A 12,659-nucleotide genomic window follows, 5' to 3' on the forward strand; every position below is an offset into this window, starting at 1 on the left:
AAAGCACCCATTATAAAAAAGGCAAAGTTGGAAACTTACCCCTTGAGCCATGGAGGCATCCATATCAATCGCCTTTCCCTTTTCTTGCAATTCTTCCCCCACAAGTTTGACCTCATGCTTCAGAGACATGATCCCACTCTCCAAGATAAGCACACCATCTGCTGTCCGATTTGCTTCCAAGGCCAGCCTTCCTATCTCCTGGAAATGCAAATACAAGGGGAAAAAATATAAGAAAATCAACAGAGGATATTCTGATGGATATTTGAAGAAACAAGTTTGATGGCTTGATGTGCAGAAGTAATAAGCAATTGTAACAATTTTCAAGCAAACCCACAAATCTGAGACATTAACCCCCCAAAAAATCCCCAAAACAATGGTTCTATCAGATACCTCTTTTATTTTTCAGGTTTACACCCCAAATTTATGGAGAAGTTCAAGACTCCATACATAGTGCTCCTTCCTCATTTTTTCCCATTAAAGCCCTGGGAGATAGATTAGACCAGGGGTGTCAAACTCAGTTTCATTGAGGGCCGCATCAGGTTTGTGTTTGACCTCAGGGGGCCCGGGGTGGGTGTGGCCAGAGTGGGTGTGGCCTGCTTGATGTCACTCATGCCAGCGGCACCTGCGGCAGCCCGAATGCTCTACCGGTGAAAACCAGCTCCTGAGCTCCGTTTCTGGCTGCAACGGCCTGTAACCCTCTGCCAGAGGAGGCCGTCGCAGCCGGAAATAGAGCTTGGGAGATGGTTTTCACTGGCAGAACACTTGGGAGCAGTCCTTCATTGTTTCCAGGGTGGCCCTGTGGGCCAGATCTAAGCATTTCATGGTCTGGATCTGGCCCATGGGCCTTGAGTTTGAACCCCCAGACTGAGAGAAAGTGATGGAGCTAATATCTCCCAATGAATTTTTTGTGAACTAGAACAGGAAGCCTCCTTACTCTCAGTATTTTTTCTATCTTACCCCATTGCTGATAATTAATGGTACCTTTAATTATGGAGTCAAACCCAAGTCAATATTCATTTTTGAGCAATATCAGATGTACATAACCACAAAGGATCAGTTGATCACTCCAGTTCCTGCCAAATACTTCTTTCCCATCTATGGATAAGGTGAAAGCTGCTATAGCAATAATGATAAGCAACTCAAATGAGAGATGGGAAGTCTTTGATGTAAATCTCACTTTGCCAGAATATGTCCAGTGGTCTCAGGAAAACTAATATTTCCCAGTTTCAATTGTCCATCCACAATGTGAGATGATTATTTATATATTTGTATCCGACCTTTATTATTTTTACAAATAACTGAAGATAGTGAACATATCCAACACATCTTTCTCCTACTTTCCCCACAGCAAATCTGTGAGGTGAGTTGGGCTGAGAGAGAGTGACTGGCCCAAAGTCACCCAATTGGCTTTCATGGCTGAGGCAGTACTTGAATTCATGGTCTTCTAGTCTCTAGCCTGGTGCCTTAACTTCTAGACCAAATTGGCTCTCAATTATTCTGACCTCTAATAGATTTCTTGTAAGAATGAATACATGAAAGTATCTGTGACAGATTCTGAATAATCTGAAGTTATATCCAAATGCTAAGTAAAGAACTTCCTATAGTTGCTGAAATTTTGAAGGACAGCACGCTATTCAATCTAAACCTTCAATGATATAAAGTCAAATGAAAGGAAATAACTTGTCATCCATCCTCAAGCTCACTAGTTCTTCCATATCCAGATTGCTAACCCTAACACTCTTGTCCACTCCTCTGTACCTGATCAATGTTCTCAGCAATCTCCCTTGCTTCACCAGACATTCTCCTGGCTGACTCTGCTTCATTAACAGCCTTGCCCAGGGTTGCTTCTACACGCCTCAGTTTTTCACGGGCGCTTGCAACTTTATTGATGATGAATGGTAATCTTTGCATAGCATCCAAGGCTTCTTTTTGCTTGTCACCTGCTTGAAAATTAAAATCTATAAACAGAAGGTGGAGAAAATAAAGATAAATTTTTAAAAAATCAAATGAACAGAGTAAGTTATCTTATTTGTGCCTCAGCTTTGTTGAATTATCACTTTCTAATACTTTGAGATTAAAAGTTTGGGTAGATTAAAGAGGAAAATGGTACAAGATATAGAATAAGATGGACTTCGTGCAGAGAACTGGAGCCAGATGTTGTGATATTGCAACTTTAGAATCTGAATATCGAGCGACAAAACCTCTGGTCCCAGTGACCGACCCAGACTGGATCCTGCAACATTATCCTGGGACATGTATATTTGCCTTCATTCATGAGACAAAATCTCCCCTAAATCTGGAATTTTCAACTACAAACTTTGCCTCAAATGACTGCTGGGATAAAAATGTTTTTACTGGTTACTAAATGATGAGGACAAAAGAGGAACATGTTTTCTTGAGGAGAGAATTTCCAAATGTTAAACTAACATCACTGAAAAAGCCTAGATTTTGTCCTGATTATCAGACTAACCTCCAAACTGTTCCCATTTTCAATCTTTTTTGAAAGTCTTAATGTATAGGAAGATACTAATCCTGCCCAACCCTTTAAAAGCAAAGCAAAAATGGGGGAAACTGAGATGTTCAGAATTACACTTGTAAGAATAAAGAAATTCAGGAAATATGTCAACATAATCATTGATACACAATATTACAAAAATGCAAAACTAATAATCATGTAGATGGTTTAAAAGAATGTTCAATGTTCAAGCTACATTGTCCTAGAAAAGAAATGTAAAACCTTGATTTTGAAAATGTGCCAGCAAACTTTAAAAAATGGCTCAATGTCTATGGAGATTCTCAGTCACCCAGGTCATGGTTGTCCCAAAAGTGCTTTTTCATAAGGCAACTGGACTTTCTTTGTTATTCATTGAAGACATTTCGCTTATCATCCAAGAAGCTTCTTCATTCAACTGAAGAAGTGAAGAAGCTTCTTGGATGAGAAGTGAAAGGTTTTCAAGCAAAAATAAAAAGTCCAGTTGCCTTTTGAACAAGCACTTGTGGGATGATCTTCATGGCTCTAACCAAATTTCTCTATCTATACAATTATGTTATCTTTCCCTTACTTACTTACTTACTTACACACACACACACAAACTTTTTAAAAGAATCCAAGAGCTTACTGAAATAAACATCACATTAAAGAATGTAAAGAATTCAGCACCTCTTTTCTTGATGTATATTCATGTGATGTGAATCTGTTTCTTGTTAAAGTTTTTACATGATCATTATAGCTATTTCTAGCCTGTCCTTCAATGAAGTTCTCACCCATTATTACACACAGTAAAATTGATTCCAAAAAGGGAGTATGTGAAACTCCACATACAGTGTATAACCTCTGCAGTTTACACCAGCTTTGTCTTCCTACCAGATCATCTAGCAGATGCAGAGATGAAATACCTTTTGGGACTGAATCCAAAGGGTTGCACTATCTTACCCACTACTCCCAAGCCCCATCAGAAACTTGCAACTTGTTTAGATCCAGGTGCAACTCACCCCTCAGCTTCTTCAAGATATTCTCAACATCATTGAAAGCAGAATCACCAGCAGTCACTGCCTGCTGGGCTTTTTGCTTGGCAAGGTTGACACGAGACAACAATTGAACTGATGACTGTAAGCAGAAAGGAAGACAAGAGCATGAAAATGCACAGCCTGAAACTTCAGTTCTACATCTGTGCTGTGTACAGAAATAAAGGATTTGCCTACTAGGGACCTTTCACCTAAGACTCAGAAGGTCAACAGTTATTTACAGACCACGTTCAGACTTTTCGTATACTTCAGGGGATGTCTCTGTGCCTTCTAGTGGGGGTTTCTAAGAGTGACATAAACCTAGTCAATATTTTTAATGTTCATATAGAAACAAAGAACAAACCATAAACATGCCATAATGTCATAAAATCTGTGATTAAAATTTTGGTTCAAAGTTCTCTGCTGAAGAGTAAATACTTTATGGACCACAAAACGTACGATTTATATTTATGTTGATTACTTACCTGTCTGTCATTTTGGCCTTTTTCCAATAACACTTTGATCTCTTCCTCCCACTTCCCTAGGTTGCTTTTCAGCTGCTTATACTCTGCCATGTAAGTCTCTATGAAGCCTGATAAAGAGTCCATTTTCTGCTGGAGCTGTCCAGCCTCCTCCTAAAACACCAGAGGAGAAAGTGAGGGAAAACAGTTAACCTAAAGAGGGCAAGCTCTGAAATTGATTGGACAAAACCCAAAGAGTAATTACAAGTTTGGCTTTTGTACTTCTGAAACTTGAAAGGTGGGTAATTCTGTTTCCAATGTCCACTGCTCCCAGAGAGGTCCTGGTTTCTCAGTTCTTCTCACACACCATGTTCTTAGGATACTTCAATGTTCCCACACTGACCTTGGCAGTAAACCCCTTTTTAAAACTCCAGCTCTTCAGGAACACTTATCCAAACATTGTATCTCATTTGTACAAATCTGGTTGAACACTAGATGACAGCCAAAGGATACAAAAAATCCCCCTAACTCTTTGCTGCCAGTGAATGATCAAAAGATCATACAGTCAAAAAGTTCAGTCAGTAGACAGTACAAATGGAAAGAAATAGGGGGAAAAATTAGAGTAACCCAAGTGCTAACTGATAGAGTGGTGAAAGAATAGTTGACAGTATTGGGCAGATGGACTATGTTGGGAAGTGTCAGCCGTGCAAGGCAGACCAAACAGGAATAAATGGCAAATGAACCAATTCTACTTTATTGTATGGTTACAATAAAGATTGACAGAATCTTGCAAATCTGAAAATACATTTCTTCCTTGGTTCCCTTTACAGCCCAAGAAACTAGGGAGGCTCTCTTCTGAGCCACTGGCCCTGTCCACATTCCTACTGAGGGCTAAGTTGCCTTTTATCTGACTATTCCCTTCATTGTATCTCTTCGTCCGATCTCTCATGATCATTCCCACATATCATTACAGAACAGAGATGGAAGAGACTTTGGAGATCTTCTAGGCAGGAAACCCTATATCATTTCAGACAAATGGTTGTCCAATCTCTTCTTAAAAACTTCCAGTGTTGGATCACCCACAACTTCTGAAGGCAAGTTGTTCCACTGATTACAGAGAGCATAGATATTATAACCAAGGAGACAACTAATCATGACCCTTGGGATGTCATAGGTTAAGGTGCCTAGAAAGCAGCACCGCACAGACCCATTTCTGGGTGGGCGGTAAAGTCACATTGTGGGCAGCATGGGGTCCTGTCAGAAGAACACAGCAAAGCATCCTTGTGGATACAGCCAGAGCTTCTCTCTCCCCTTGCCAGAATATCCGTTGTTGAAGAAATGAATGCATGAAGTAAAACAAAGACATTTCTAGGAATCTCTTGGAAGAACTACAATTAATCACAAACACAAGCCTTACCTGAAAAACTTTTGTGTCAGTCTTTGTTAAATGAGTCAGGGAGCCAAGCTGCTGCTGACTATCCTGATAGACCCTTTCAGCGTTAGAGGCAGCTTGGCTAGCATCAGCCTCCATTTCCTTCGTCAGCAGCTTCAGGTCATCATATCTGGAGATCAGAGTAAAACTTTTGAGCCTAAAAAGGGGGAAGTCTCTCTTTCTCACCCCCTAATGCTTTATCCTGATTTATCCCATCTTGGCTTAACTCACATGTAATTTGGAGAATGCAAAATCAGAGTAGAGAAACCTGCTCTACGTTTGGTTACCTTACACACTACTGATTTTTCTTTGCTTAAGAATCCAGGTCAGGAGATGAATCCCATGATCCTTCTGAAGTTATTTCATGAGATGACATCCCCATCATTGTCCCACCCACCTCCGCCTCAGGAATAGAAGAAGAGATGTGCCAATATGATTTTGCTGTGTTTGATTAATTATGTGCTTTTTTTATTCCTATGACAATATACATTTCACCAAGATGATCTATCTATTTGTGTTGGAGTTGCTCCTCTTTTCCTCTTATTTTTCTCACATAGCATAGCACAGAGGAAAGCCCTTTGGAAAGGTTGGGAAACCAAGAGTAACTAAATCTCTTTTTCATAACCATTCATTATATTCAGCCCAGCATATATAAAGAAATAATAATAAATTCAATATTGGATTTCTGAGCTTCGCCTTTTAATCATTCAAAATAACTGGTAAAAAGCCATATGGAGAATTCATATTCATATCTTCATCATTTTCAATAAAAGTCAAGTTCCACCATTCTATCGTATTCCCTCAGCAATCAAGAAATGGAACCTACACGGTGCTATCTATAACGGAACAGAAATAGTCTTCAACACTGCATTAAAAGTGTCCTATTAGCCACCACCCCAAAATTAAGTTTACTACTCTTGAGATAGTAAAAAGTCATCACATTTCAAGAAAGAAAAGTCCAGTTCTGGACAAGGTACATAAAAGAGCACCAAAATTACCATTTTCTATAGGAGTTGGAGTGCAAAGTCTCCTATTAGGAAATTTACACTTTAAGGATTCTTCAATTTAGCAGAAGGTTAACAAGGATTAATAGAAGGAAATAGATAAAATAAAAGTAATGATAGGCCTCTCTTAAAAAACTAGAAGCCAGGAATATCTAATGTGAGGGAGGAAAGAGAGAGCGGAAAAAAGAGAGGAAAAAAGGAAAAAAATGTTTACAATAGTTAAACTTTTGAGCTTACAGTCTGAGGAGGTTACTTTGGGTAGTTTTAAAATATATGTGTATATATAGAAGTATTAGAAATTGTTTGCTTTTTGAGAAGCAGGAGTGGAAGGATGCTATTCAATGCATGTGGGTTTCCATGGCAACTGATCAACCATTTGTGGAAATGGTTGAGCCACCATGGCTCCAGACGAGCAGGGGTCTTCTGAAGTTCTGCAGTGCAGCATCAGAGACACCAATAAGGTTTTGTTTTGCTTTTAATGGAAAATTTAAGAAGCCTAATTCATGTTTAAAACCATTCTCAAAATCATGTCTTCAATCAGACTTTTTCTTTGTTTAGAATGGCATCCTTTAAGATTTAGGTCCGTGATGGTGAACCTGTGGCAGGCGTGCAGAGCCCTCTCTGTGGGCATGTGCAGCATCGCCAGCTGCTCTTCCGGGTTCCGTTGTGCACACCCAGAGTACAATGGATGGAACCCGGATGGAACCCGGAAGAAAGCAACTGTACAGTGTGCATGTACCTCAGACCAGCTATCTGGAGTGCATATGTGCTGGAAGAGCAGCTGGTTGCCACATGCATGCGCACCAGCCAGCTGCTCTCTTCCAGGTTCCGGTGCTCCGGCGCACGTTCCAATTTCGGCACTCGGTGCCAAAAAAGTTAGCTACCACTGATTTAGGCCCTCTAATTCCAAATGGAGAGGCAAGCAGAGGTTACTACTTTTTGTTTTCATTCTTGTTACTGCCTTCTTACTGAAAAAAGGAGGAGGAGAAACTGGGCTCAGGTACTATAAGTGAGGGCAGTCATTTGAAAACACATACCAGTTTCTGATATTGGACTAATCTTGGCATCCTATGGGAGGAATCCCTCAGAGAGGAGGAGGATCTCTGTCTCACTTTATAATAACATTACCAATCTATATATAGTCCCCATAAATGTGGTTTGCTTTTAACAATAACATTAAGATTTTGACCTGATATGATGAGATCTAGAGAAAAAGTAGATGATGACTGTCAAGGGTAGAAACCCAGGCAGTTCAAATGAATATAAGGATTTATTGCAAGCTTAAGCTCTCTACAAGAGTCTGAACTACTAATGATCAAAGCAAATTGGTGGTGGATAAGAGTTAATGGAATTCAAGGTGGGCTGGAATTAGATCTCTTATGGGCACGAAGGGACTTGAGCAGTGGTGAAATCCAATTTTTTTTTACTACCAGTTCTGTGGCCGTGGCATGGCAGGGGAAGGATACTACAAAATTCCATTCCCACCCCACTCCTGGGGGAAGGATACTGCAAAATCTCCATTCCCATCCCACTCTGGGGCCAGCCAGGGATGGTACAGTATTTGCCAGTTCTCCGAACTGCTCAAAATTTCCGCTACCAGTTCTCCAGAACCTGTCAGAACCAGCTGGATTTCACCCCTGGACTTGAGGCTGATGACACATTTCACCTCCCTCAGGCTCAGCCTGGTCATCTCCTACAGTAACCCCAACAAAGCTCACCAACTCACTTTTTCTGGAGCCCTTGCACAGATGTTGTCCCAATACTTTCTCCACTTGCAAAGGCCTGCAGCAATGCCAGTGCTTCTTGGGAGGCATCTTCTGCTGCCCTGGCTGCTTCCTCAATGGTATCTGCCATCTGCAGGTGACTGAAGAAAAAAAGAAGAAATAAACAAGGTGGTGAGAGAGTGAAGCTTATCCATAGGTAGTTACCATCCTTCTCTCTTGCCCAAAGAATATGGGAGAATCATATTGGCAAAAACATGAAGCAATTCACCATTGTCACTGGACATTTTAGAAAACTTCTTGATCTAACTTACAGCTTCAGGATTTTACAGTGGACAACTTCTTAAAAAGTTGTTTGGTTAAAATGAGCCTGGGTAACAGAAACAATGTTTGTCAGTCTGGGACAGATTCACCTGTTTGCTAACTTCATGGCTTCGTTGGCTAGGATTAAGAACCTGTTCGAACTACTTCCAGTGGCATCTGAAGATGGAACAATCTGAGGAAGGGGAAAAAGTAATAAGTTGTGATTTCATCATGACCACAAACATGGAACAGAAGACCTATACTTGGCAATATTTTTCCAAGAGAAACAAAAAAATGTTTCCTTAGTTGCAGTCCCTGATACTGAGTAGCACAGTCTTCAAAGGCATAAATTCCACAAGGATTAAAACATTCCTCAAAATTGCAGGTTTTATAAAGATCTCTTGCACTTGCACAAATATATTTCTCCACGGTGGTACCCATAAACTCCAATGTGCCTGTCAATCTCTGCTTTGGAAGTCCAAAGCAAAGGAGGTTTTATGGTGTAATAAGAGTGGGAATGGGGAAAGTTTTTCATTTTATTTATTACATTTATATGCTGCCCATTTCACTATCCAAAATTATTTTGGGCAGGTTCTTCATAGAACAGGGGTCCCCAACACCCAGTCAATGGACCAGCACTGGTCCGTGGCATGAAACCTGACTGTGCAAACAAGCGAAGACCCATCTGCAGGATGCAGGCAGCACATGAAACCATGCCTCCTCCGGTCCACGGAAAAACCTCTCTCCATGGAATTGGTCCCTGGTGCCCAAAAGGATGGGGGCTACTGTCCTAGAAGCTTCCTGTATTTGTTGCCACCCTAAAGTTCTTACAGGAATGCTTACCCTTAAAGTGTGTGTGGGGGGGGGAGCTCCATCAAAATACATCCATTTTGCCACTGGATTTTGGCAACACATTCTTAAAGTGCCAGGGACTTCATGGAAACTGTTGGTCATAGTTATCTATTCATGATTTACAATATGCTCACGCTTTCTAAATTTCATGTACTCCAACTGGCCAAAAAAAATTGAACAAGGGAAGATACTTGCCACGCCTTCTATCTTTGCTTTACTCTGATCCAAATCCAAATAGGCTTTCTCAATCAGCCTCCGGACATCTTGTACCTGACTCTGGTACTGACTGCGCAGAGAGTTCACACTGCTGGCTATTTCATTGATCTCATCCAGATGACTCTGATAAGTGAACTCTTGTGACTTCATCTTAGAAAATCGGTTCCCCAAAGCCCTGCCAGTAGCTAATGCATCATAAGAAAAGGATGAGAAACACATGAGAACAAGAATCAACATAAATCATACTGACATAAAAATGAAGTATATGGCTGGAGTGAAGTCCACTTAGCAAGCAGATAGATTTCATATGATTTCTGGAAAATCCCACTTAGAAAGACCATTTTTGCCACAATGTCTCACGGTGAACAGATAGGAGAAGAGATAGCTGCCTACTCTTCATCATTATCAGAGATAAAGTGGACAGGCTATTTTAAATGCAGTTTAACATATTTTACCCCCTAACTTCACATTACCCTGTGTGAAGAGACTGTAGTTCCCATGTTGTTTGTTTAAATTAGTCAGATAAGGATTGTTATTGGGATCACAGTAGATAAGAAAAATGGCATAATGCTTTCCTGTTTATCCATGTTCCAGTCGAACATATCTCATCAACTGATACTAATAAGAATATTTGCATTAAAAAGCAGTTTGTATTAATTCATTTGTATTAAAACAATAGCCATGGCTAAATGTTGCACATTACATACATATATACATTACATTACATACTTTGGCTTTCATTTAAATAATTGATGATACATGATTGGAAAAAACACAGCCACAGTAATAATAAATTTATCAATTTTTCAAATGTTCCTTCAATGTCATCATTGCTTTGAAAATAAACCAGTTTTAGAAAAAGCTGGAAAATTAGGATCCATAAAGTGTTTTTTTTTCCCTCAATAAAGCTACATGATTACATTTCATCAGCTTTTAAAATAAACTGTTTTGTTTATTTGTCCCTTACTGTGGCCATGACTAAGCCAGGATTAAACACTGTCGAAAAATACTGATTCCAATAGAATATGAAACATCTTTAAAACATTCCCAATTTTTTTAAAAAAACAGGAATGAAATGGGGATTAACTTTGGCTGGATTGTACTTTCTGCAATGAATTGGAGAACTACTGAGTTTCCTTAAAAATTTTTAACGGCTCAGTACATATTTAAAGAGTTATGAAACTCCATGTTGAGGAATGTAGAAAAGCAGTGGAAAGGGCCCCATTTCTCAGGGGACTAATAGAGATTCAGTAAGGCGGGATTTTTTTTTCTGGGGATAAAATTCCATGTGGTTCTATGTTGAAGATCGGCAGTTCGTGCCCCGTGAAAGCTGAAGCCTGACAAAGGAAGAAAGCAGATCCTTCTCTAGTAGTTGGCGAAGATCGTTTATCTGTCTTTGTGTGAATGTTAATTTGGTGTATTTCAGAAGAAAAATTAAATGCATTATTGTTATTTTTTATACAGTATATAATTTGGATGAATCAACTGTGACCTTTTTTCTGTAACATCTGTTTTCTCTGCAGACCACAAAGCGATTTGGGAAGACATGAGTTACCTTGTAAAATTTCTGCGTCTCTCAAAATCCTCTGGAACAGCTCCTCTGCCTCCCTCATTTTCCTTTCCAGCTCAATGTAGTCTGCTGGCTGTCCACTTGTCTGAACTCGAGAGGCAAGAATCTCAAGTCCCTGCAGCTGCTGGAGGTATTGATCTACCTGGAAGCAAAGCATATCATCTCTGTTAGCAGGCTAAAGTGAATTTTAAAACATGACTAAAAGTCATCCAGAAAATAACATTCAGAACTTGATTAGAACTCCGGGACCTTTAAGGAACCACAGAAATGAGGCTCAAAGGAATCAAATCTCCCATATGTGTCACTTTTATTTCATTTACTCATTGTGGTTGCTTATTCATTGCCCTGGTGCTCAATTCTGAAACCCTCAGAACAATTAAAATGCAATTATTGGGATGTCTTTCATTTCTGTGGAGCCAAAAGTAGTTAATTAACCTAAAAATGGGCTTATTGTGAGCCATTCATTTATTACTGATTAATCTGATTAAAAATCTGGATTGGAAAAACATAGGTATTTTTAAATATTTTAATTTTAAAAAATCCAACAGCAGATGCCTTATTAGTAGAGCATTACTCCAATTATCCTACACAGGATAAAGTGCTTCTTCCAATATCATGCCTATTGAACATGGGTGTCTTATTTAAGGAGGGAGAAAAGGGGGTTCCCCCTCCCTTCTGAACAGAATACTGGTTTTGCTCATAATTGCAAAGTGGCCTTGGTTAAGTTCGTTGCAGATTCTAACTAACAGTAGCCACTTCAGGTGTCCTATTTCCAAAGAATGAAGGGCAAGGGAGGGGAAAATATTTTCACACCATCAACTGATATAAAGATGGTACCAAGTACCAAGAAGAGAAGCCTACCTGAGTCTTTACTTCCTGGTAGCAGATTGGACAACGAGTGTGTTCACAGCTAGGCCCTTCAAATCCTGGCTTACAAATGCAGCTGCCATCACTACGACACTGTAGGGGCTCAGAACCTACTGAATTGCAATTACAAGCTACAAAGGGTTGGAAAAAAAGCAGAATATTTAGAGATGGCCTGACCAGAACACGTAAAACTAGAAAAGCAATTTCTTTTTCCTCTAAGGCAGCTTACTTCAAGCTAAATGTTTTGTAATTACAATGCTCAGTTCATCCATATGTCCATCCATCCACATAGCCACCCATCTCACTTTTATCCAGCTAGATGGGCTGTATGTATCCAATGGCCAGGGCCCCAGTCTGGGCTCCAAAGCCAAATTTTCAAGGCCTTACAAAAGGCAACAAGATTGGGTCAATCTAATTTCTGAGATGATGATATTTTAGAGCAGGGGTCTCCAACCTTGGCAACTTTAAGCCTGGCGGACTTCAACTCCCAGAATTCCCCAGCCAGCTGGCTGGGGAATTCTGGAAGTTGAAGTCCGCCAGGCTTAAAGTTGCCAAGGTTGGAGACCCTTATACTAGAGGGTGGGTGCCATGGCAGAAAATGTTTTCCTTCTGGGCCCTGCTGGCTGACACTCCTTAGCAGACAATACCCAAGACATGATCCTGATCATGGGGAGAGATTTGCACTCAGTACAGTCAGCAGCTGGGAATTTTGGTAGCTTCAGACCCAAT

The 12,659-nt window shown here is 40.1% G+C and overlaps 1 protein-coding gene across 1 annotated transcript in view; it reads right to left on the reverse strand.

The window, feature by feature from the left end:
• Nucleotides 1-12,659, reverse strand: part of LAMC2 (laminin subunit gamma 2) — a 57,206-nt gene that overhangs the window by 4,789 nt on the left and 39,758 nt on the right. The window contains exons 12-21 of the mRNA XM_034409642.3: nucleotides 11,925-12,061; nucleotides 11,049-11,205; nucleotides 9,473-9,678; nucleotides 8,536-8,618; nucleotides 8,128-8,265; nucleotides 5,383-5,527; nucleotides 3,990-4,139; nucleotides 3,493-3,607; nucleotides 1,759-1,958; nucleotides 40-198 (exon numbers count right to left, since the gene is read on the reverse strand). Of these exons, the coding sequence (XP_034265533.2) occupies nucleotides 40-198; nucleotides 1,759-1,958; nucleotides 3,493-3,607; nucleotides 3,990-4,139; nucleotides 5,383-5,527; nucleotides 8,128-8,265; nucleotides 8,536-8,618; nucleotides 9,473-9,678; nucleotides 11,049-11,205; nucleotides 11,925-12,061 (1,490 nt within the window). The remainder of the gene's footprint in view (nucleotides 1-39; nucleotides 199-1,758; nucleotides 1,959-3,492; nucleotides 3,608-3,989; nucleotides 4,140-5,382; nucleotides 5,528-8,127; nucleotides 8,266-8,535; nucleotides 8,619-9,472; nucleotides 9,679-11,048; nucleotides 11,206-11,924; nucleotides 12,062-12,659) is intronic.

The sequence above is a fragment of the Pantherophis guttatus genome, chromosome 3 (assembly GCF_059756535.1).
Source record: "Pantherophis guttatus breed Tessera chromosome 3, ASM5975653v1, whole genome shotgun sequence".
Lineage (NCBI taxonomy): Eukaryota > Metazoa > Chordata > Lepidosauria > Squamata > Colubridae > Pantherophis > Pantherophis guttatus.